This window comes from Ascaphus truei, chromosome 9, assembly GCF_040206685.1.
Source record: "Ascaphus truei isolate aAscTru1 chromosome 9, aAscTru1.hap1, whole genome shotgun sequence".
Lineage (NCBI taxonomy): Eukaryota > Metazoa > Chordata > Amphibia > Anura > Ascaphidae > Ascaphus > Ascaphus truei.
The window spans coordinates 47480991-47500719 of record NC_134491.1 but is presented as its reverse complement, the minus strand read 5'-3'; the positions used below and the strand labels follow the sequence as shown (position 1 = coordinate 47500719).

The window sequence follows — 19729 nt, the reverse complement described above, 5'->3', positions numbered from 1 at the left end:
CTTATGATGATCTATAAAGGTGGCATCACCACCCCTCTCTTTCTACTGCCAAACCCTTTCCATATACACCCCAACATCCCACTGCTAATACCTCTCCCTATACACCCCAACATCCCGCTGCTAATACCTCTCCATATACACCCCAACATCCCGCTGCTAATACCTCTACCTATACACCCCAACATCCCGCTGCTAATACCTCTCCCTATACACCCCAACATCCCACTGCTAATACCTCTCCCTTTACACCCTAACACCCTGCTGCTAATACCTCTCCCTATATACCCCAACATCCCACTGCTAATACCTCTCCCTATACACCCTAACATCCCGCTGCTAATACCTCTCCCTATACACCCCAACATCCCGCTGCTAATACCTCTCCCTATACACCCCAACATCCCACTGCTAATACCTCTCCCTTTACACCCTAACACCCTGCTGCTAATACCTCTCCCTATACACCCTAACATCCCGCTGCTAATACCTCTCCCTATATACCCCAACATCCCACTGCTAATACCTCTCCCTATATACCCCAACATCCCGCTGCCAATACCTCTCCCTATATACCCCAACATCCCGCTGCCAATACCTAACCCTATACACCCTAACATCCCGCTGCTAATACCGCTCCCTATACACCCTAACACCCCACTGCTAATACCTCTCCCTATACACCCTAACATCCCACTGCTAATACCTCTCCCTATACACCCTCACACCCCGCTGCTAATACTTTTCCCTATACACCCTAAACACCCCGCTGCTAATACCTCTCCCTATACACCCTAACATCCCGCTGCTAATACCTCTCCCTATACACCCTAAACACCCCGCTGCTAATACCTCTCCCTATACACACTAACATCCCGCTGCTAATACCTCTCCCTATACACCCTAACACTCCGCTGCTAATACCTCTCCCTATACACCCCAACATCCCGCTGCTAATACCTCTCCCTATACACCCTAACATCCCACTGCCAATACCTCTCCCTATACACCCTAACATCCCGCTGCTAATACCTCCCTATACACCCTAACATCCCGCTGCTAATACCTCTCCCTATACACCCTAACACCCCGCTGCTAATACCTCTACCTATACACCCTAACATCTCGCTGCTAATACCTCTCCCTATACACCCTAACATCCAGCTGCTAATACCTCTACCTATACACCCTAACACCCTGCTGCTAATTCCTCTCCCTATACACCCTAACATGCAGCTGCTAATACCTCTCCCTATACACCCTAACATCCCGCTGCTAATACCTCTCCCTATACACCCTAACATCCAGCTGCTAATACCTCTACCTATACACCCTAACATCTCGCTGCTAATACCTCTCCCTATACACCCTAACATCCCGCTGCTAATACCTCTCCCTATACACCCTAAGGTAAAGGAATAGGAGAGTAAACTCCTATGCAATGCTCACAAGGAACGTCCATGTATAGATTTTAACAATTCAATTATCTTTCCATAAACACACAGCGTAGTTAGGTCAGTATATCCATGTCACTAATAACCTTTAAAAGCCACTCTGTGTGGACTCCCACTAACCTTTAAAAGAGGTATATTTTGTATGGGTGTCACTCCTTGATAAAGGCCCGTTGCGGCTGGAACGCGCCAGAGTATCTGCTGCTGCTGTTTTTATGTGCCAATAAATCTTTTTTTGTATCCAGTATTTTGCAATTTTGGTCCCACGCTTTTTTCCAAGGCAGCTGCACCGCCATCCACGAAATCTCCTATACACCCTAACACCCCACTTCTATTACCTCTCCCTATACACCCTAACACCCCGCTGCTAATACCTCTCCCTTTACACCCCAACATCCTGCTGCCAATATGGAAACAGGGCCTTGGGGGGAAGGGAATGTGGCCTGGTGGGGGTCGGGGGAGAGAGGGAACGCAGACAGTGGGGGGCGGCCAAGGAGGAGTGGCGGGGGGGGTAAGCCTGTGGGGAAAGGGGGGCAGCCTGTGGGGAAGGGTGGGGGGAGAGAGAAGGAAACCTGCCTGCTTACCTCTTGCAGCTGAAGAGACACCTGGCCCAGCTGATCCTGTCTTCTCTCTACCTGCTGCCGCTCGGTTCTCATTTCCCTTTCCAGCTCCTGAAGCCTCCTCTCCACCCGCTCCGAAACCTTTAGGGATGAAAACACCGGGAGACACAACGTGTTCAGCGAGGCTTAAAGGAAATGCAAAAAAATAGGCCGATTCTCATCTGGTCGCTGCCACATTTGCCCCAACAGGAAGACAGAGGGAATAGTAAAGAGCTGAGAAAGGTCCGTTTTAAAGCAACATTTCTAATCCAAGCGCTGAACCTCTTCCCCGTCTGCTCCTGAAGCCTCTTGGCCGCCCCAGAGAAGATTAATAGTCGACTTTCCTACATTTTAAAACGTTGAGTTACAAGTGCAGTGAAAAAATAACCATAATGTCTGAGAAGGAATAGGCAGAATGCACGGGTTAAACCTATGGGGTATGGAACCTGCATTAAGTCACAATGAACAACTTTAGTAGTCGTTGAAAAATGGTAAATTATAGTTCTACATTCCTAATTTGTTCATTTTAACTCAAAGACCCGAAAAGAAATAAAACAACCCAGAATGATCCTATAACTATACGAGGCGCCATAAACTTCATACATTTCCCTGTGCATGGTGCAGTATATTGCATTACCACTTCCCTGTCAGATAAATGGTCACACAAGCTCTGTATGTTTATAGTGTACACCGTTCTGAAAAGTTAACTGAAGAGTCATCCTGTGCAAGTGGGACACTGTGTATAGCACACGGGATAAGAGTGCGGGGTGAACATCAGCCAATGTATATTCTCTATGTGCTCGCACATCTGCCTGGGACAAGGAAAGGGGAATACACGTCAGGAACCTTAAGCAGGTGGCCCTACATGTCAGTCTCTGGCAGGTTCCTGGGTCCTCTGTGTCCAGGAAATATAGGTCTCTGGATGTCGATCTCAGCACCGCCTTAGTGCTCAAGACAGTGTCTGTGTGCCGGCTTCTCTACACTCCTTCAGTCAGCCCAAATGTGAGCTAAAGAATCTTTCTCCTGTGTCTCACGTGAGGCTTTTTACAGAGCTCTCATTAGTCCAGGTGGGGACTAGTTAATTGAGTGGCTGCAATTAACTATCTCACTGCTGGATTCAAAGAGCTCTGAGGCTGCTTTATTTAAACAGGGATAAGTCCCTGTTACAGATACCTAGAGTTACCTCCGCAGGGAGCCCCCATCGCCTCCCCTGCCAGCCCCCCTCACCGTTTCCTGGCGCTGGGTCTCAGTAAGCCGGACATTTAATTCCTCCAGGGTTTTTTTGGTATCTGCATCAGTCCTAAAGTGAAATACAGAAAGTTAATTTAAAACCCTTGCAGTATGGGAGGAGGGGGCATCAGGGGAACTAGTTTGTTTAGGGGGGGGGGGGGGGGCAGGGGGTTAAACAAACGCTATGAAGTTTACAACCTATACACACACTCGGAATGGGGCAGCAGCCTTCTGTTAGGGTACTAATCTCTGAAGTGGGAGGTCCCGTGGCAGTTCTCTGGGAAGTAATTACACAGGTCTCATATTCTGGCACTAAAACACGATATAGACTTCTTGGGCCAGGAAATGATCTCTTTACCAAGTATTGACCAAAGTACAAAATGCATTGTGAATAAATAGCATTCAAACTTGCCACTATATGGCATTTTCTTTCCTATATTTAGTAGATCTCTCTCAGCTGTTTTAATACCTTTCAGTAATTCTGCAAAGTGATTGGGGTTTTTAAAATGGCCTCTCCCTGGGTTGAGTTCTCTCGATGTTACTTTGCAGTAACAAAATGAAAATGTCTCCATTTCATTTAAAAGAGAAACAGAAGAAGTGAAGGCACTGGTGTTCCCCCTCCCCATGTACATAGGGGGGAAAGGTTTGATTTAATGAGACCCCCCCCTCCGACAGCCCATGGCACAGCGCAGAGAATACTGCGAGGAGGAACACCCTACCGGTTTCTCCTGGAGAATTCCCTGCTGAGTTCGTCATTGAGCCGGAGCTGGTCGGTGCTGAGGTCTCGCAGGGACTGGTGCAGAGAATGGAGCTGGAACGAGACACTTACATTCACTCCCTGTCTGTGCATCGCACAGGATTGTGAGCTCTGTGCTCAGTGTGAAAAAGCAGCTGTGTCCCCCGGGCTCATCTTGCACCAGCTGCAGCCTGAATGTCAAGTCCGGATCAGACCCCTCTTTCTTGGGGGTAATGCGATGCTCGCCCTTAAAATCCTCCGCGGCAGAGCACCTCTTTAGCAGTGCAGGGGTTAATGCAGGCGTCCCTCCTACCTCACGGTGACACACAGGGTCCTATTCCAGTTAGTCCTCTCACCTGATTAGGGCGACCAGTTTCATCCACAAAACGCACGTTGGCCGAACGAGAGCGGCGACGCCGGGAGGACCCCAAATCGCTGTAGTCTCTGAGGGGGGACGTTGGCTGCAGGTATCGGTTCCCATCCCCTGGATAACAAAGGGAGAGAGAAAAAACATGTCCGTGAATTACACATGTACATGTTATACACACACACACACACACACACACACACACACACACGGGCCTTGACAGAGTTATCGCTGATAGCACATAGAAGACGACCTTCATGCCAGCCTCCTCCCCAGTGACTACCTCCCCCCCACACCAAGGCTTTCCTTCTACCCTGCAGAATCTCCCATCCACTCAACGATCGCGCAAGTTAAACTCTCTGCTCCCCCGAGAGGCATCACCTGCTGCTCCTGCATCCAGGTCGCTGGCGTACAGGCTGGAGAGAGACGCGCTCCGTACTCCAGAGAGACGCGACATGCGCCGACTCCTCAGCTGATCAATGGACTGCTCCAATGTTTCTTTCAACTGTGTTACAAAATGAAGTGTTATAGCTGCACCCTCCAAGGCTATTGCCTGTACTGTTGGGGCGGGCACAGGATCTGAATCTTATACCGGGGGCGGCCAACTCCAGTCCTCAAGGGCCACCACCAGGCCAAGTTTTCGGGATATCCCTGCTTCTGCACAGGTGGCTCAGTCGAAGACAGAACCACTAATTGAGCCACCTGAGCTGACGCAGGGATATCTTAAATACCTGACCTGTTGGTGGCCTACCCCGTCTCACACAAAACAAGTTTACAGATCAAAGTTCCAGTAGCCATACTGATACTAGTGACGCGTAGAACCCATGTCGGTTGCGTTTTGGGAGCCCAACATAAGACTACAATGTAAATCGATGAATAACAAACATAATAAAACTGCAACTGTTATACAGGCATACCCCGCATTAACGTACGCATATATACAGGCATACCCCGCATTAAGGTACACATATATACAGGCATTACCCCGCATTAACATACACAATGGGACCGGAGCATGTATGTAAAGCGAAAATGTACTTAAAGTGAAGCACTACCTTTCCCCCACTTATCGATGCATGTACTGTACTGCAAACGTCATATACGTGCATAACTGATGTAAATAACGCATTTGTAACAGGCTCTATAATCTCCCCGCTTGCGCACAGCTTCGGTACAGGTAGGGAGCCGGAATTGCTGTTCAGGACGTGCTGACAGGCGCATGCGTGAGCTGCCGTTTGCCTATTGGGCGATATGTACTTACTCGCGAGTGTACTTAAAGTGAGTGTCCTTAAAACGGGGTATGCCTGTACTGTACAAGGGTTTTATACAGTTACCAAGGAGAAAGTAATGAATCCACCGAGCACTTTGCAAGGTTTCTCCAAATCTTCGTGCACCGCCAGTTCAGGAAGGCGTCCGACTGCTAAATCTAATCAAACCTGTCGTGTGTGTCCCAGCTCTTAGTACATTGTGTCACTGCTCCCCCAAAAACACACATTAGCCGATGCCTAACACTGCCTGTGCATCTCCTGCACATCGAGCCTGCTTCCTACGCAACTAATTATCACAGCTAATTACAGACTCTGTGCATAAATAGGAAGCTTCTTTTTCCATCAAACTAGTCCCTTTAATTACTCTCTGAAGACACAATCCCGATAAAGGAAGGCACGGACGTCCGAGCAGTAACAGAGGTACAGTGACAAGCACCGGCTAGGGAGCAGACAACAGGGGGAAAAACTGGCACACCTCAATACCAAAGCAGCGGACAAATTAATTGAAGGTGACATCATGGAGATGAGCAGCGGAATTACAATAGCAATCCTTGCAGATTAAAGACCTTGGCTTGTCTACATGAAAGTCCAGGGCTTGCTGGGAAGGCCGGCACCGGTGTGTGCGCGTAAGAGGCCTTTTCCATTTTGGGGGGGAAAGGCATCAAACGGTGGCATTAACCTTTTCACCGCTGGGGGGGGGGGGGAAACTGTGCACTATCCTGCAGTGAAAGTTAATTATTTCATTTCCAGATGGGCGTACAGCTCCAATCTCAGCAAAGCGGTTAAGGAAGAAGTCTCCCGACGGGACCGGTTTTAGAATACATCTGGTCTTGTTGATGCAGCCTTTGGTGGATACACTTTAACTCGCATTAGCCCCAGAAAACTTACCGTTGCTATGGCTTCAGTCTGTTCATTGTTACACTCTCTGTACTGCCCCAGCATCTCATCAACTTGTTTCAGGTTACGACTGGTGTCCTAAAATTTTTACAAGACACAAGACATAGATAACATGGTGCTATGGTGTTGGTGCAGTTATGGTGCTATGAATTTTCGTTGGCTGGGTCTGCTCTTCTGTTCACTACAAAGCTCGTCCCAGAGGCCCGATGGTAAGAGTACAGTCTGCAGAGAATCAGGAACCGCATACATGCAATTAGATTGCAGGCTCTCTGTTTCAAGGACTCCCAAGGTTACCTTTTACCACTCACCGTGTTATCATTTCTTCTGTTCTATTGTCCTCACACTAATGCAGGGGTGGGCAACTCCAGTCCTCAAGGGCCACCAACAGGTTTTCAAGATACCCCTGCTTCAGCACAGGTGGCTTAATCAGTGGCTCAGTCAAAGAGCCTGCTTCCGCACAGGTATCTCAATCTCAATCAGTGGCTCAGTCAAAGACAAGCCACTGATTGAGCCACCTGTGCTGAAGCAGGGATATCCTTAAAACCTGACCTGTTGGTGGCTCTTGAGGACTGGAGTTGAGCACTCCTGCATTAAATATTTCAGTCCTACTTAGTTGGTTTCAAAATATTTATTTAAATAATTCATTTGATTACAGTAGTTACATTTTATTTTGCTATTTCGGAGGAACCTTAGACTGCAAAGAGGTGAAATCTTAGAGGGAACAGAGACGCAGAATGAGAGAGCTCTGCATGTCATAGGCCATCCCTGCGCCAACATGGTTCATGATGGCGGTTGATGTAAGAAACAATGGGCGCGAGAGGTTTGGGCACCTGCAATGTGTTTGCCAACGTATGAATCTTCTCAGACACACCCCCCGCTCCTCTGGCCCTGATCTGCGTGTGGCTGGCCCTCAAGGGTCCGCATCGGCTTGACCGGGTTCGCAGGTAGGAGTCGGAATCGCTGGATGACTCGGCCATGAGTGACCTTCACTTTCTGGGAGTGGAAACACCATGGAAAAACATTGCCATTAATAGTTATCATCAGAACGATCTGCAACAGGAGTCACGAGGGCTTTCCTTAATAGAGAGACAAGTCACAAGGCTTTCGCAAGTATACTTCCCATGCATTGCTACAGCCACCTCTGGGGTGGAATCCTGTCAGCACACTTCTACTGCTTATGTCTGGACAGCAGCATCCACAGTGGAAGAGGGAAGAAGTGTGCAATGGCATGGTTATAAAATACAGTAATAATAATAATAATAATAATAATAATAATAATAGTGACTGTCCTAGGCACACGGATGTGGTTAAACACAGTGCTGTTTTATGTGGCCGGGTAGAAGTGTGAGGCACGTGGATGTTGATGCACTCCAGGGTGTTATTTGACTCTACTACACTCTTTACTGCCTAACCTCACTATAAATGCAAAGATATAGTCACTTTCGGCTTAATGAGGGAGGTAAAACATGCCCCCTATTGCCAGAAGCGCCGATATCTACGTCGTAAATCGCACAGGGTTTTGTTGGCCAATTTAGAAACGTTTCAGGTTTGTTCCTCCATTTCATCTCCTTCCCAACCCTCTCAACGTACCGAGGGTGAGAAACATTTAACAAGGACTCATTTAGGAATGGAATAACCATTAAATACACATTTCACAGGTTGTCCTATTGCTCTGGGCATCAACCGTGCATTGAAATGTCCATCTGATTGGATTTATTAAAGCCTGTGCACCTTGCTGCTGGCAGCACGAGAGAGCGTTGCCCTCCCCTTTGACTGCAGAGAGCGGTGCGAGCGCGAGAGAGAGAGCTGGCCAAAGAGTCTTAATTGCGGGACTAATTGCAGCAGCAGAATAAATGTGTCTATTTAAAGCTGCAGAGTCTCTGATAATTACGGGGTAACAGCCCTGCAGGTAGCAGAGAGGAATGAACTGACCATGGCAAACATTCAACCCCTTCATAGTGTTCCATGTTCTGTTGCATAGAGGTGGGCCAGCCAGCACGTGGGAAATAAGATTTGCAGGTAGCGGTAAAACGCAGCAACCCCACATTTTTTTATTGACTCCTGTACGGGGGTCGGAGGGCCATGGTGTATGACTGACCTTATATACCCCAATTGGTGGCTAGTCTTGGTACCAAGCATGGTCCGGCACAGTATATCAATCACTGGTGGCCATGTGACTGGAGCCGCCAAGTGCTGGGTATAATTGTGGGGCCCATTTTAGTCTCCCTGAACCAGCGAAGGCAGTAACATTTTAACCTTGTGCTCTTCAAGGTCCAGAATTATAAAAATCCATCTGCTTCATATCTTATTCTGCAGATTGTCTCAGAAAGCAGGAACACATGGCAGGGCTATAAGGAAGGGAGCACGTTCATAAAACAAAGCTCAGCTCACTCTGTACTGCACCATTGTGGTTTTGTGCTGGACACACACACACACACACACACACACACACATCTCTTTATATCTTGGTTAACCTCCTCTGTCTGACAGTTTGGAACAAAAAACAATGAATAGAGGCCCCTCTGGTTAACCCTTTCACTGCTGGTACGAAACAGCACCCGTCCCTTTCCTCAAATAAACCCCAATGGTGAATTAGCTCCTTTTTAGCCTAAAAGCCCCCTGCAGATAATTTAGGAGTCACATAAATCCTCATTCACGTCAATATTTCCTCGAGCACAGAAATTGCGGGAGAAAATGTCCCGTGAATTATGGGATTAGGATAAAAATGGAAAAAATAAGTGTGAGACTCTATTAAAAGCAGCGGCTCTGTGTTCATATGGTAACCCAGGAAACTCATTCATAAACTTCCAACGGATCAAGGGTCTGGTTCCATGCGCACAGGGACCAAGACAAGGAGCTGCACAGAAGTTACTTGATGCACAGTTAAGGATGGGACATAGCTATTTCTGCATTCCCGGCAGTCAATCTGTCCAAAACCGAACAAGTCAGAAACTGGCCGGATTCAGCTCAAATGTAACCCACGTGAGAGACACGCTGCGCTTTTTGATGTTGCGCAAGGTTTGCGGAGCTGGCTCCTTATAGGGACCCCACAGATCCTTGGTACTGGGAATAGCGATGAGACCATCTTTGTGAATGTAGGAACTCATGTGGGTGAATCAAGATACAGATGTTAAAACCCTAGCCAAAGAAGGGATGCCCTCTGCAATCCATCTGAGCTGACATGGCACTGAGTTACCGTGAGCTGAATGTGACAAGAGGCTGAGCTGCAGCCGCACTCATCAATCTCTCAGACGCCGAGATCAGTTCCAAATCAAACTGTGATTGCAAGGCTGGGGAACCGAGGCCTGGACAGGCAGCTTCACGTTCCACCGCAGCACGAAGCATGTTCGATACAACGTATCACTCTGGGTTACCACGCTGCCTACACGGAACATGCGTGGCCTGGGCATGGCAAGTCTACCAGACGGGGCAGTGTGTTTCTGCTTCGGGAAGCGCTGCAGGATTTTAGCTGTTCCTTGTAATGTGAAAAGAACAAAAAAAATGCAAATTATTGAGGGGTTTTCCCCGATACCAGGTTACTCACTCAGCCAATACCCATTACTCCTAATGTCCTACAACTGGTAAGAGTCCCAGACCTAGGAGCGTTTTACCTTACATTTTGGGGCTATGTAAATTCAGAATGGATTCCCTGGAAAAGCTGTGTGTAGATGCTCTTGGGACTTATTTTTGCACAACATGAAGACTATAATTTGTCTCTAGTACAGGGGCGGGGGGCTCAACTTCAGTCCTTAAGATCCCCCCCCCCCCACCCCCCCACAGGTCAGGTTTTCAACATATCCCTTCTTCAGCACAGGTGGCCCAATCAGTGGTTTGGGGTGTGTTGTGGAGTAGGGGGGGTTCGGTCTTGAGGATTTAAAGTGTCAATCCCATGCTGTATAAAAAAGACCTACATTTGTCCTAATTTTCCCTTTTCCATCCAACTTCGTGGAACATCGACTTCCTGCGTTGGGACTCTTATTGGCTCAGATGAGTGTCATGGTAATAATGTGCCGGGAAAGACTACAAGAAAGGAAAGTGCTTTGTGACGCGACGGCGAATCAAATACATTGACTCCGTCGCAAGTGCTTATAGTAAGCGCGACGGTGCAACACAAAATTTTGAAGCCGGGTCTATTTGATTTTTTTAGAGACAGTCGCCACATGTGACTGTCTCTAAACCAGAGTCCGCAGCCCGCCCCCTTTCATGACGTCGCTGAAAATCAAATTATAACTGTCGCTGGTAGCGACGGCACATCGGTCGCGTCGCCAGCACTATAAGCGCGGCCTAAGTCTAGTGACTACAAGGATTTTGGTAGCGCCGTCGCGTCCACTATAAGCGCACGCGACGGCATCAATACAATTATTTTGAAGCGACGTTGCGCCGCTGGCACTATAAGCGCAGCTTTATCCTGCTGGTCGCTTGGATCATGTTACGTATATTAATTCAAGGCGAATGGTTCTTGGGGTTGGGGGGGGGGGGAGAAAGGATATCTAATGTTGCTATTTGGACCTTTAGAGAAGTTGGATTAAAGCTGCAGTTCAGGCAATATCCTGCATGTGTGTTTTTTTTTTAATAAATCAGTTCTGTAGTAAGAAAAAATACTTTTAGCATTTTCTGTTTTAAAAAGACCAATTTTCTTGTATTCTATTTTAACAAGCATGCTTGTTCCTATAGCAAGGATTTACATTCCCCATATTTAAAGATGTCGCCAAACTTTGTCGATCAATAGACAGAGAACGAATTGACCGGCAGCTATGCAGTTTTTTAGGTAAGTAGAGATTGCCCACATGAAACTATTGAAGCTAAAAAAAAAAAAAAAAAACGGGAGCCTGAACTGCAGCTTTAAGACCCTTTTGAAAACACTCTTGCAAGAATATCAGCAATTAAAAGCACTCTGTGGAATCGCTGATTATTGGCCGCGTAAAGAGAACCACGTAACCCAAACTCCAGAGTAGATCTTTGATGTTATTGGTTTTCTTCCTTTTTGCTAAATCTTGTGAAACGTTCTTGCTATCCCAAATCTTCGGTCTGGACATCTACACCCATTTCGGATACGGTCATTAAACGCTTGATTTACCGGAAAACGTCTTCGTTTTTTTTAGGGGCCAGAAAAAAAAAACGCCATTTATATAGTATATAACTCATCTCTTCCTCGAGTTAAATACATTTCCGTAAAAAGCGTGTCAAGGCAATTTAGAGCAAAGCTTGATTGCACCTCATTTAGCATTGCTTCCTCCTATGAGGATTGCATAGATGATTCAGAAGCATATTGGGCTTCTACATCCGAATCCTCTACTGAAAAATACGATTCCGGCTCCATGATTTGTTGTTGTCTGGGGAGTTTAGCGGCTGGCTTAAAGATCTCCTCTCTGGCTCATTTGAAAGATTCAATCATCGATGACTTGAACCAATTAATAAAATGCATGCATTCCTCTAGTGCGGCCTTCATGATACAAAGCTGGCAACGTTTTCAAGAATAAAGCTTTTCAATGCAGTCAAGACAATTTCGGAGCTGTGTTTCGTAATACATTTTCAGGCTTAGCAGTAGTATCTTCAGATAATGGCTCTGCTATGCTTGCAGTAAGGGATCCAGGCCCGCCTGAAGCACTGCGGTCCAACGCTAAAAAGACAAAGCGGAGATACTTGGAGGCAATAACAGGAGCCTCCGTAAAATAATGAGTGGTGTCCCACATGGTGCGGAAGGCACCTGCAACCGCTAGCGGTATCCTCCAGGCTGCTGGAATGGATTGCCCGTGGGTAGGAGAGGAGGCATAGGAATCCTGCCACTAGCTGCTAAAAATGTAAATAACGGAATACTCCATTACTTCTCCTGGGCAGCAGAGGCGGCCATGGAGGTACAGCGCCGGTGTGACGGCAGACTGCGGCCGGAGCGGTCACGGCCTGTAAAAAAAAATAGGCAAAGAAAAACAACGCTCTCCTGGGATAGGGCACAAAAGAATCGACGCGTGGAAAGAGAAGAGCTCCCCATGTGTCAGAGAAAAGGCGTCTGAGGATCCGTGTTCTGCCGCTAAGGGAGGGGCCTACAATGCCAGTAGTGCCATGCACTGTCATAAAGGGACCTAGGGAGAAATAATTATATCTTCATTTCGTATCGCGCTTTTCTCCAAATATAGCGAGCAGTACTCCGTGCTATACATAGCAATGTATAGACACAGTCCCTGCTCACACAAACTTAGGCCTGGGACCCGCTGCGCTCGTTGGCGCGGGCGGCAATGTAGCGAGTTCCCCACCAGCAGGGGAATCCTCGCGAGCCGGTCCCGGTCCCCCCTGGCGGCACAGCTGACTACACGCTGTAGCGCGTCAGCCGCTGGAGACACAAGAGAATGGTGTTTCCTAGCTTCGACGCGTCACGTGGTGTGGCTGTGAGCCAATGGGGAGGGGAGGCTTCGGGAGGAGGAGAGGCTTCGGGGAGCGGGGAGGAGTGTGGAGTGAAAGCAGCGTGCGTGCCTGTCTCTGTGTGTGTATGTGTGTGCCTGAGTGCGTGTGTGCCTGAGTGCGTGCGTGCCTGTCTCTGTGTGTGTATGTGTGTGCCTGAGTGCGTGCGTGCCTGTCTGTGTGTGTGTGTGTGTGTGTGTGTGTGTGTGTGTGTGTGTGTGTGTGTATGTATGAGTGCCTGCGTGTGTGTGTTTTTTTTACTTACCTGCAGCCCGTGGAGGGAGGGGGGGGAAGAGTAGCGGGTCCCTCCGCTCAAGCCACGCCCCCCCTCCCTGTCAATCCTCCCACTCCCGCCCACCTCCCGCTCCGGCCCCCTACGTCATGGCCGCGCCCCCTCACGTCATGGCCGCACCCCCCCCCCCGACCCGTTTGGCCACGCCCCCCCGCTACTACTGAAGTTTCCTGTAGACCGCAGATCGCGGTACAGCGAGTTGCACGCGCCGCCGGCAAGCAAGCCAGCCGTGCGGACGCGTGCAACGGGACCTTAGCCTAACAATGGATGTTTGGTGCCAAAGGCACAAGGAGATAAAAACAAAATGCCCCAGGTCACAAGGAGGAGACAGTGATTTGAACCAGGTTCCCCCATGTACACGAGATGTTGACATACACCCGTGTTTTCCATCTTTACATTTGAAAGGATTTTCTCAGACTGAGCGGTTTACTGGGCATACAAATATATTCAGAAAAATGAAAAAGCTATGCACAGTCAAGCGTTTCCTCCCCAACCAATATAACTAAGTTTATTAGGTTAAATACTTACTCCCCAAATGGCTTCTTCACTTTAAAGCTGCCGTTTTTTATTTAATTCTCCCCCCCCCCCTTTAATATGTGCATCAATACAATCCACACAATGATAAGTAATTAGCTAAGATGCCAATCGATCCGTTCTCCTGTGATCGATCGGCGAAGATTCGACTCGGGGGTTCATTAAATGGCTGTCAGTGCAGCAGAAGAGGACCAAAGATGCAAAGTTCTGTGGGGAAGATCATGTGACCGGGCCGTCACTAGATCAGTAGTTTTCAACCTTTTTTGGTAAGAATTCGATTTTGAATTTCTGGGGATCCCCAACCCTCGCCCCCCGTCTCTCACATCACTCTACACACACACACTCAAAACTCTCTCCCACTTGTCAGAGGCGCCAACCACAGCACGCAGGAAGAGGAAGTATAGCAGTGACCAGGCGGTGGCTGCTGAGCTTGGGAGCCGCCGGGTCACTGCTATGTGGGGGCCGCCGGGCCTGGGACAGAATGGGAGAGTTGTCCCAGCTCTCCCCCCCTTGGCGGCTGCGGAATCCTGGTTGAAAACTACTGCACTAGATACAATTGGTGCACTGCTAGAGATAGAGCAGGGCTCAAAAAGGGGGGGTGCTCGAGCCTGTTTCAGAAGAGGAAGGGGATGTGACTTTGTAAATGGTTGCTATAGAAACAAAAAAGCGTGTTACATTATAATACATTAAAAATGTCATTCAGAGTTGTAAAAAAACAAAAAAACGAGAAGTCTTTTCTCAAAGTACAGAACTGATTTATTAAAAAACACACATGTAGGATATTGCTTGAACTGCAGCTTTAATGGAGCAAAAATGTGAGTGAGGGGCCCAGTACATTGACACATACTCTACTTAAGTGTCCTGGAATTAATATTGGAATAACTCCAAAATGTTAGTTCTGGAAGCTTGACACATGGGCCCCTAACAAAAGCATGTCATATGCAGAGAAATATGTATGTGCTTTACCAAGAGCTGCGTGTCCTTGTTTGACCCCAAGCTCGCTCAGAATAGAATTAGATGCTTGCAGAAAGAAGTAACTGAACAGTGAAACTCCACAAATACATCTACAGGGGATACAGTAACGTTACAACATCCAGCGAGTACCCGAGAATGTCATTAACCCTTCACTCTCCATTATGAGAGGGCTGGAGACGGGCAGAAATCTATTTTGTCAGGTACCCGTCTGCCCACCCCCTATCGATGAGAGAACCTCTCCCCAATAGATATATGTTGCGATTGACAATCCCACACTAGTGCTTCCCAGCTCAAAACAATACCATCCTCATTAGAGAGCATAAAGAATGTAAATATATATAGTATTATACGGAACTTTTTGTTGGTTAACAATTCAGGTGCTTGTTTAGAGCAGGGGAGCGTATATGTTTTTCCCCGCGCCCCCCCCTGCTGCAGTTCACCTCTCTCCGCGCCCCCACCCCCTCTCTTAGGCCTTGTCCAGGGTGGCGCCGAGCAGGCAGGCACGCTCACGCTGGCCGCGATGAAACACATTGCTGCAATGTGTGTAGCAAGCGTGAGCGAGCGCCTGCTCGGCGCTTAGCCGCTTGCCGAAGCAAGCAAATTTGAATCTGGCGCTCGCTAGCGCGTCACGTGAGCGGTTCGCCCAATTAGGGCGAACCAGCTCCGTGACATCTTGGCCCCGCCCCCCAACACGCCCCCCGCACGTGCACCTAGCCAGCCACAAATTTTCCGGCCGAGTAGGAGCGCATGACGTCATCGCGCATGAGTGCCAGCGCGCTTACTCCCTGCCTGGCAGCAACCTTATCTCGGCTCCGGAGTCATGACGCCAGGTTGCCATGGCGACGTGTCTAAGAAGCCGCCGGAGCCAAGGTAAGTAAAGGTTTACAGAGGACTTCGCCGCCACTTCATTTAAGTGCCTTCGGGAAGCGTGCGGGGCCTCTGTAGACCCTGCGCCCCCCGCAGATAATCTCGTGCCCCCTAGTTTGGTTTAGAGAATTAGAATGGAAAGTCTGTGACAGTGCTCCTTCATGAAGAAATAAACATATTCCATATAGCGGAGGATGACCGCACTGGTAACAAATGAGGGGGACGGATATATGGGAGCAATGGGTAAATATAAGTCCCGAGTATGTAACGAACCGCCCAAATTGCTCCCTCCTTGCTACAATAATTTGTATGAAAAAAACCTCTTAGTCAGACTCCAATAAGATGTAACATCCAAAATCGTATAAAGAAGACAAAGTCTCCATCATGAGAGGGCTGGAGACAGGCAGAAATCTATTTTGTCAGGTACCCGTCTGCCCCCCTATCGATGCGAGAACCTCTCCCCAATAGGTGCGAAGAAGAGTTTGAGGTCAGGGACATTGCAGAACAGTTCCTTGTCACTGTGGGTTACAGTCTTTCCCCCCAAACAATGCAACTCTAACCACCACACTCCCACAGTGACCATTGCTGTGCCAGGCCCAGGGAAGTGAAAGAGACCGTGGCAAGGTCTCATATAGAGATATAGAGATCTTTACCTGCAATGTCAACCTGTGACTCCTCTGTGTTCTGAGACCGCGTGTGTTCTGAGACCGCGTGTGTGTTTCGCCCCCCTCCGTGTTACTCCAAGCCTGTGTCATCGAGGGCACGCTCACTAGGAATAAGAGAAAAGGGATGTTTGTGCTGCATTGTGCCCCAAAATGCAATTCACTAGTCATATCATATTTAAGGGACGGAAAGTGTACGGTGTAACATTTGACAATGAAAATACAATAACGCCTGGAATAACTTTTCTGTACCTAAATCAGAGGTATAGGAAGATCCCATGGATTATTGGACTGATCTCTCCCACTTCAGAGACCAGTGACTTACAAATGCTGTGATTTTAGTACTTAAAAAGCAGAAGTGCTCAGCGTTACAGACTGCTGGAGTTACAAAACAAAAAAACAAAGGACAAGCGCACGTCCTTTTGTTTTTTTTATAGCACTTTGAGATGACGAGCCATCTTGGGCCTGTAATATAGTGTGTGCGGCCGTGCGCACCTATGCAAACGCGCGTGCCGCACACTTTTTGTGTGTATGCTGTGAGCGACACAGTGTGTTATAAATACGTTTATAATAAATAAATATGTTGGTAAGAATATATTTTTTATTAACATTGTACTCACACACACACAAACACACACACACACACACTTTAGCGGCGGTAGCAGCACGAAATCTTTATTTTCCCCATCTTCTCCCCTGTCGGCCGGCTCAACGCTCACTGCCGTGCGCGCGTGCGGTCCTATTATAGGAAGGCTGACTAACCACCGCCAACTATAACTGCCGCGCACACACGGCGCAGCAAGCGCGCCCTCTATAGAACCACCTTTATTTGGAAAGAAGCAGACCCTCTCGCTCTTTACCCTCGAGATAAGGTTGTTTTTTTCCATTTTCACGATAAACTTTCTACTGCTGATACTTTCTACATCACCCCGCCTAAATCACTGATCCCCTGGTTTTGGGTCGACACAGAGATCCATTTTTTTCACGTCTTATATATTGGTTCAAGCCATATTTTTATTCACTTTCAATTGGTGCACTTTCATTTGTTCACCTTCTGCTGGAGTAACAAACCTCTTTGCTGCTGAAAAGATCAATGCATATTAGGCCCACCTGGTAACGAGGGGGTTAAAATCGAGGTCAGTACTTCCACTCTCGCTGCATGTTTGACCAGGGTCACAAGCACAGCCTGTGGCAGAGCGTCTCACACCTGGGCCCTGTGAACAACACGCTGCACAAGGGAGAACTTAATAGCTTGTTTTCCTCCAAAACGCTGAAGAATTGCTCTCATTAATGGCATCATAACCATCGCTCAGCCGCTCGGAAGCCGACTGCCCCCTGCCGAGGTCCCGGCTGTCAGCCAAGAAAATACTGCTCTGTGGAAAAGGCAGCGACTGAAAAAAGCAGCCTGTGTCTTCATTACAGGGAGCAGATTCATCCTGCAGTCTCTCACTGCCCCCTACACACCGTCGCAATGTACTGTCAGCTGCTGCACCTGCTCTAAGCTCGGAGGTGGAAGAGGGGGTGGAAGCCTATTAGATCAGGGGGTGCTCAACTGCAGCCCTCAATACCCCCCTTCACCCCTCCCCCCCCACCAGGTGAGGTTTTAAGGATATCCCACCATCAGCACATGTGGCTTAATCAGTCCCTGCTTCAGCACAGGTGGCTCAGTCCACAGGTGGCTCAGTCCTTGACAGCCACCTGTGCTGAAGCTGGGATATTCTTAAAACCTGACCTGTTGGGGTGTCTTGAGCACTGGAGTTGACACCCCTGGATTGGAGGATAGTTGTACTTTTAGGACCTGCAGACTGTTCATGCCGTGACGTGGCTGCAGACTGGTCATGCCGTGACGTGGCTGCAGACTGGTCATGCCGTGACGTGGCTGCAGACTGGTCATGCCATGACGTGGCTGCAGACTGGTCATGCCGTGACGTGGCTGCAGGCTTATAACGCTATGGCCAAAGGGTTTAACTTAATGACCCTTACTCATTAGAATACTAACATTGAAGAATTTAACTATCCAGACCGACTAGGGCAATGAGGTTAGCATTACAACAAAAGGAAACAGGTTTTTGGGGGTGCTTAAAAAGACAATGACATGAGCCAAATTGAGGAACCAACCAGGAGAGGGGCAGTACTGGATTTGGTAATATCAGACAATGTAGAAGTAATAGCAAATATTCAAGTCCTGGAACATTTGGGTAACTGTGATCATAACATGGTCTCTTTTTAAATAAATAATCAAAAAACAGATTACTTGGGTTCAACAAAGACCTGAAACTTTAGAAAGGCAGATTTTTAATAAACTGAGGACCAGTTTACAAGTAATACATTGGGATGATTTTGCAGGGAAAATGTAGACGTTAAATGGGCAATCTTTCAGATTCAATCTCAACCAGCCCAGTGAACATCTGTGTTGCCCCAAAGGCGGAATGCCTAATGGGGTTCCCCAAGAACTGCACCCCCCTGCACAGTACCAGTGTGCTAAGGGTTAACATGTACTTGTATTTTGTGGAAAGTAAACCCCCCCCCCTGGAATATTAATGAGCCAAGAGGACACAAAGAACTTTTTGTTCACAGCTGCAACAGATTCAATCTCAACTACCCCAGTGTACATCTGCGTTGCCCCAAAAGGTGGACAGCCGTTTGCTGATGTTAATGGGATATTAAAGCTGCTCTATTTCAATCTGAAACTCACTAGGCCTTTATCCCCTGTACCCAATTTTCCAACTCTCTGTCCATAAAATGTCTGTGAATTCACTGTATAACCCTGTTCTTCTTTTTTTTCTTTCCGAACAACAGAACTATCTTTCTTTGTATTTAAACATATAATATTGTCATAAGGTCTTAAGACATTTCATTAAAGCCAACATAAGCTCCAGCTTAGCTTTAGAACATTTAGATACTTCTAGGCCTCCAATCGGGAGGCGGATATCTTCAAAGTCTTTAATCACTTTATTACTTGAAAGGGGAGAAAAGAACAGAAGAAGAGAGAGGGAGAGGAAAGGGTAAGAGGGGGGGGGAGGAAAGGGAGACAAGGCTAGGGGCTCGTCCCCTTTATCTCCCCAGCGTCGGCTCCGGTACTAGGTTTTCCATTTGGTTGAGATATATTCCTGGGCTCTATTTTTCTAGTTCTCAGGCCATGCGTCCCAGACCTTATAATGCTTGTCTGCTTTCTGGGTTAGGAGGGCTGAGAGGATCTCCATCATTCTGACCTCCTTAACTCTGCTGATAACCTTTTGCTTTGATGGGGCTTTCAGTTTTTTCCATGCAGCTGCTATTGAGCAGCGTGCTGCGGTGTGAATGAATGCCGCCAATTTCCTTTGAGGGGTCAGGAGTCCTTCTATGGGTTTGGCTTGTAGAAAGGACAGCGGGTCCATCTCTATGCTCTCCCCAGTAACATCTTGAATCATAGTGCTAATCATGTTCCAGAAAACCTGGATCTGGGGACAAAACCACCA

At 47.9% G+C, this 19729-nt stretch overlaps 1 protein-coding gene across 12 annotated transcripts in view; it reads right to left on the bottom strand.

Moving 5' to 3' along the window:
• The window catches only part of CEP128 (centrosomal protein 128), a 137156-nt gene that overhangs the window by 110600 nt on the left and 6827 nt on the right, over positions 1-19729 (bottom strand). For 9 of the 12 annotated variants that reach the window (XR_012803895.1, XR_012803896.1, XR_012803897.1 and 6 more), the window contains exons 2-9: positions 16263-16378; positions 7376-7538; positions 6537-6623; positions 4762-4885; positions 4370-4497; positions 3997-4088; positions 3275-3347; positions 2033-2149 (exon numbers count right to left, since the gene is read on the bottom strand). Coding sequence is in view for 9 of the 12 variants with exons in the window: in XM_075614640.1 (XP_075470755.1) it covers positions 2033-2149; positions 3275-3347; positions 3997-4088; positions 4370-4497; positions 4762-4885; positions 6537-6623; positions 7376-7522 (768 nt within the window). In the remaining 3 variants the exon portion in view is untranslated. Of the gene's footprint in view, positions 1-2032; positions 2150-3274; positions 3348-3996; positions 4089-4369; positions 4498-4761; positions 4886-6536; positions 6624-7375; positions 7539-9741; positions 10021-10456; positions 10566-16262; positions 16379-19729 lie in introns of all 12 variants that reach the window. The other 3 variants (XM_075614636.1, XM_075614637.1, XM_075614638.1) reach the window with 3 other exon arrangements.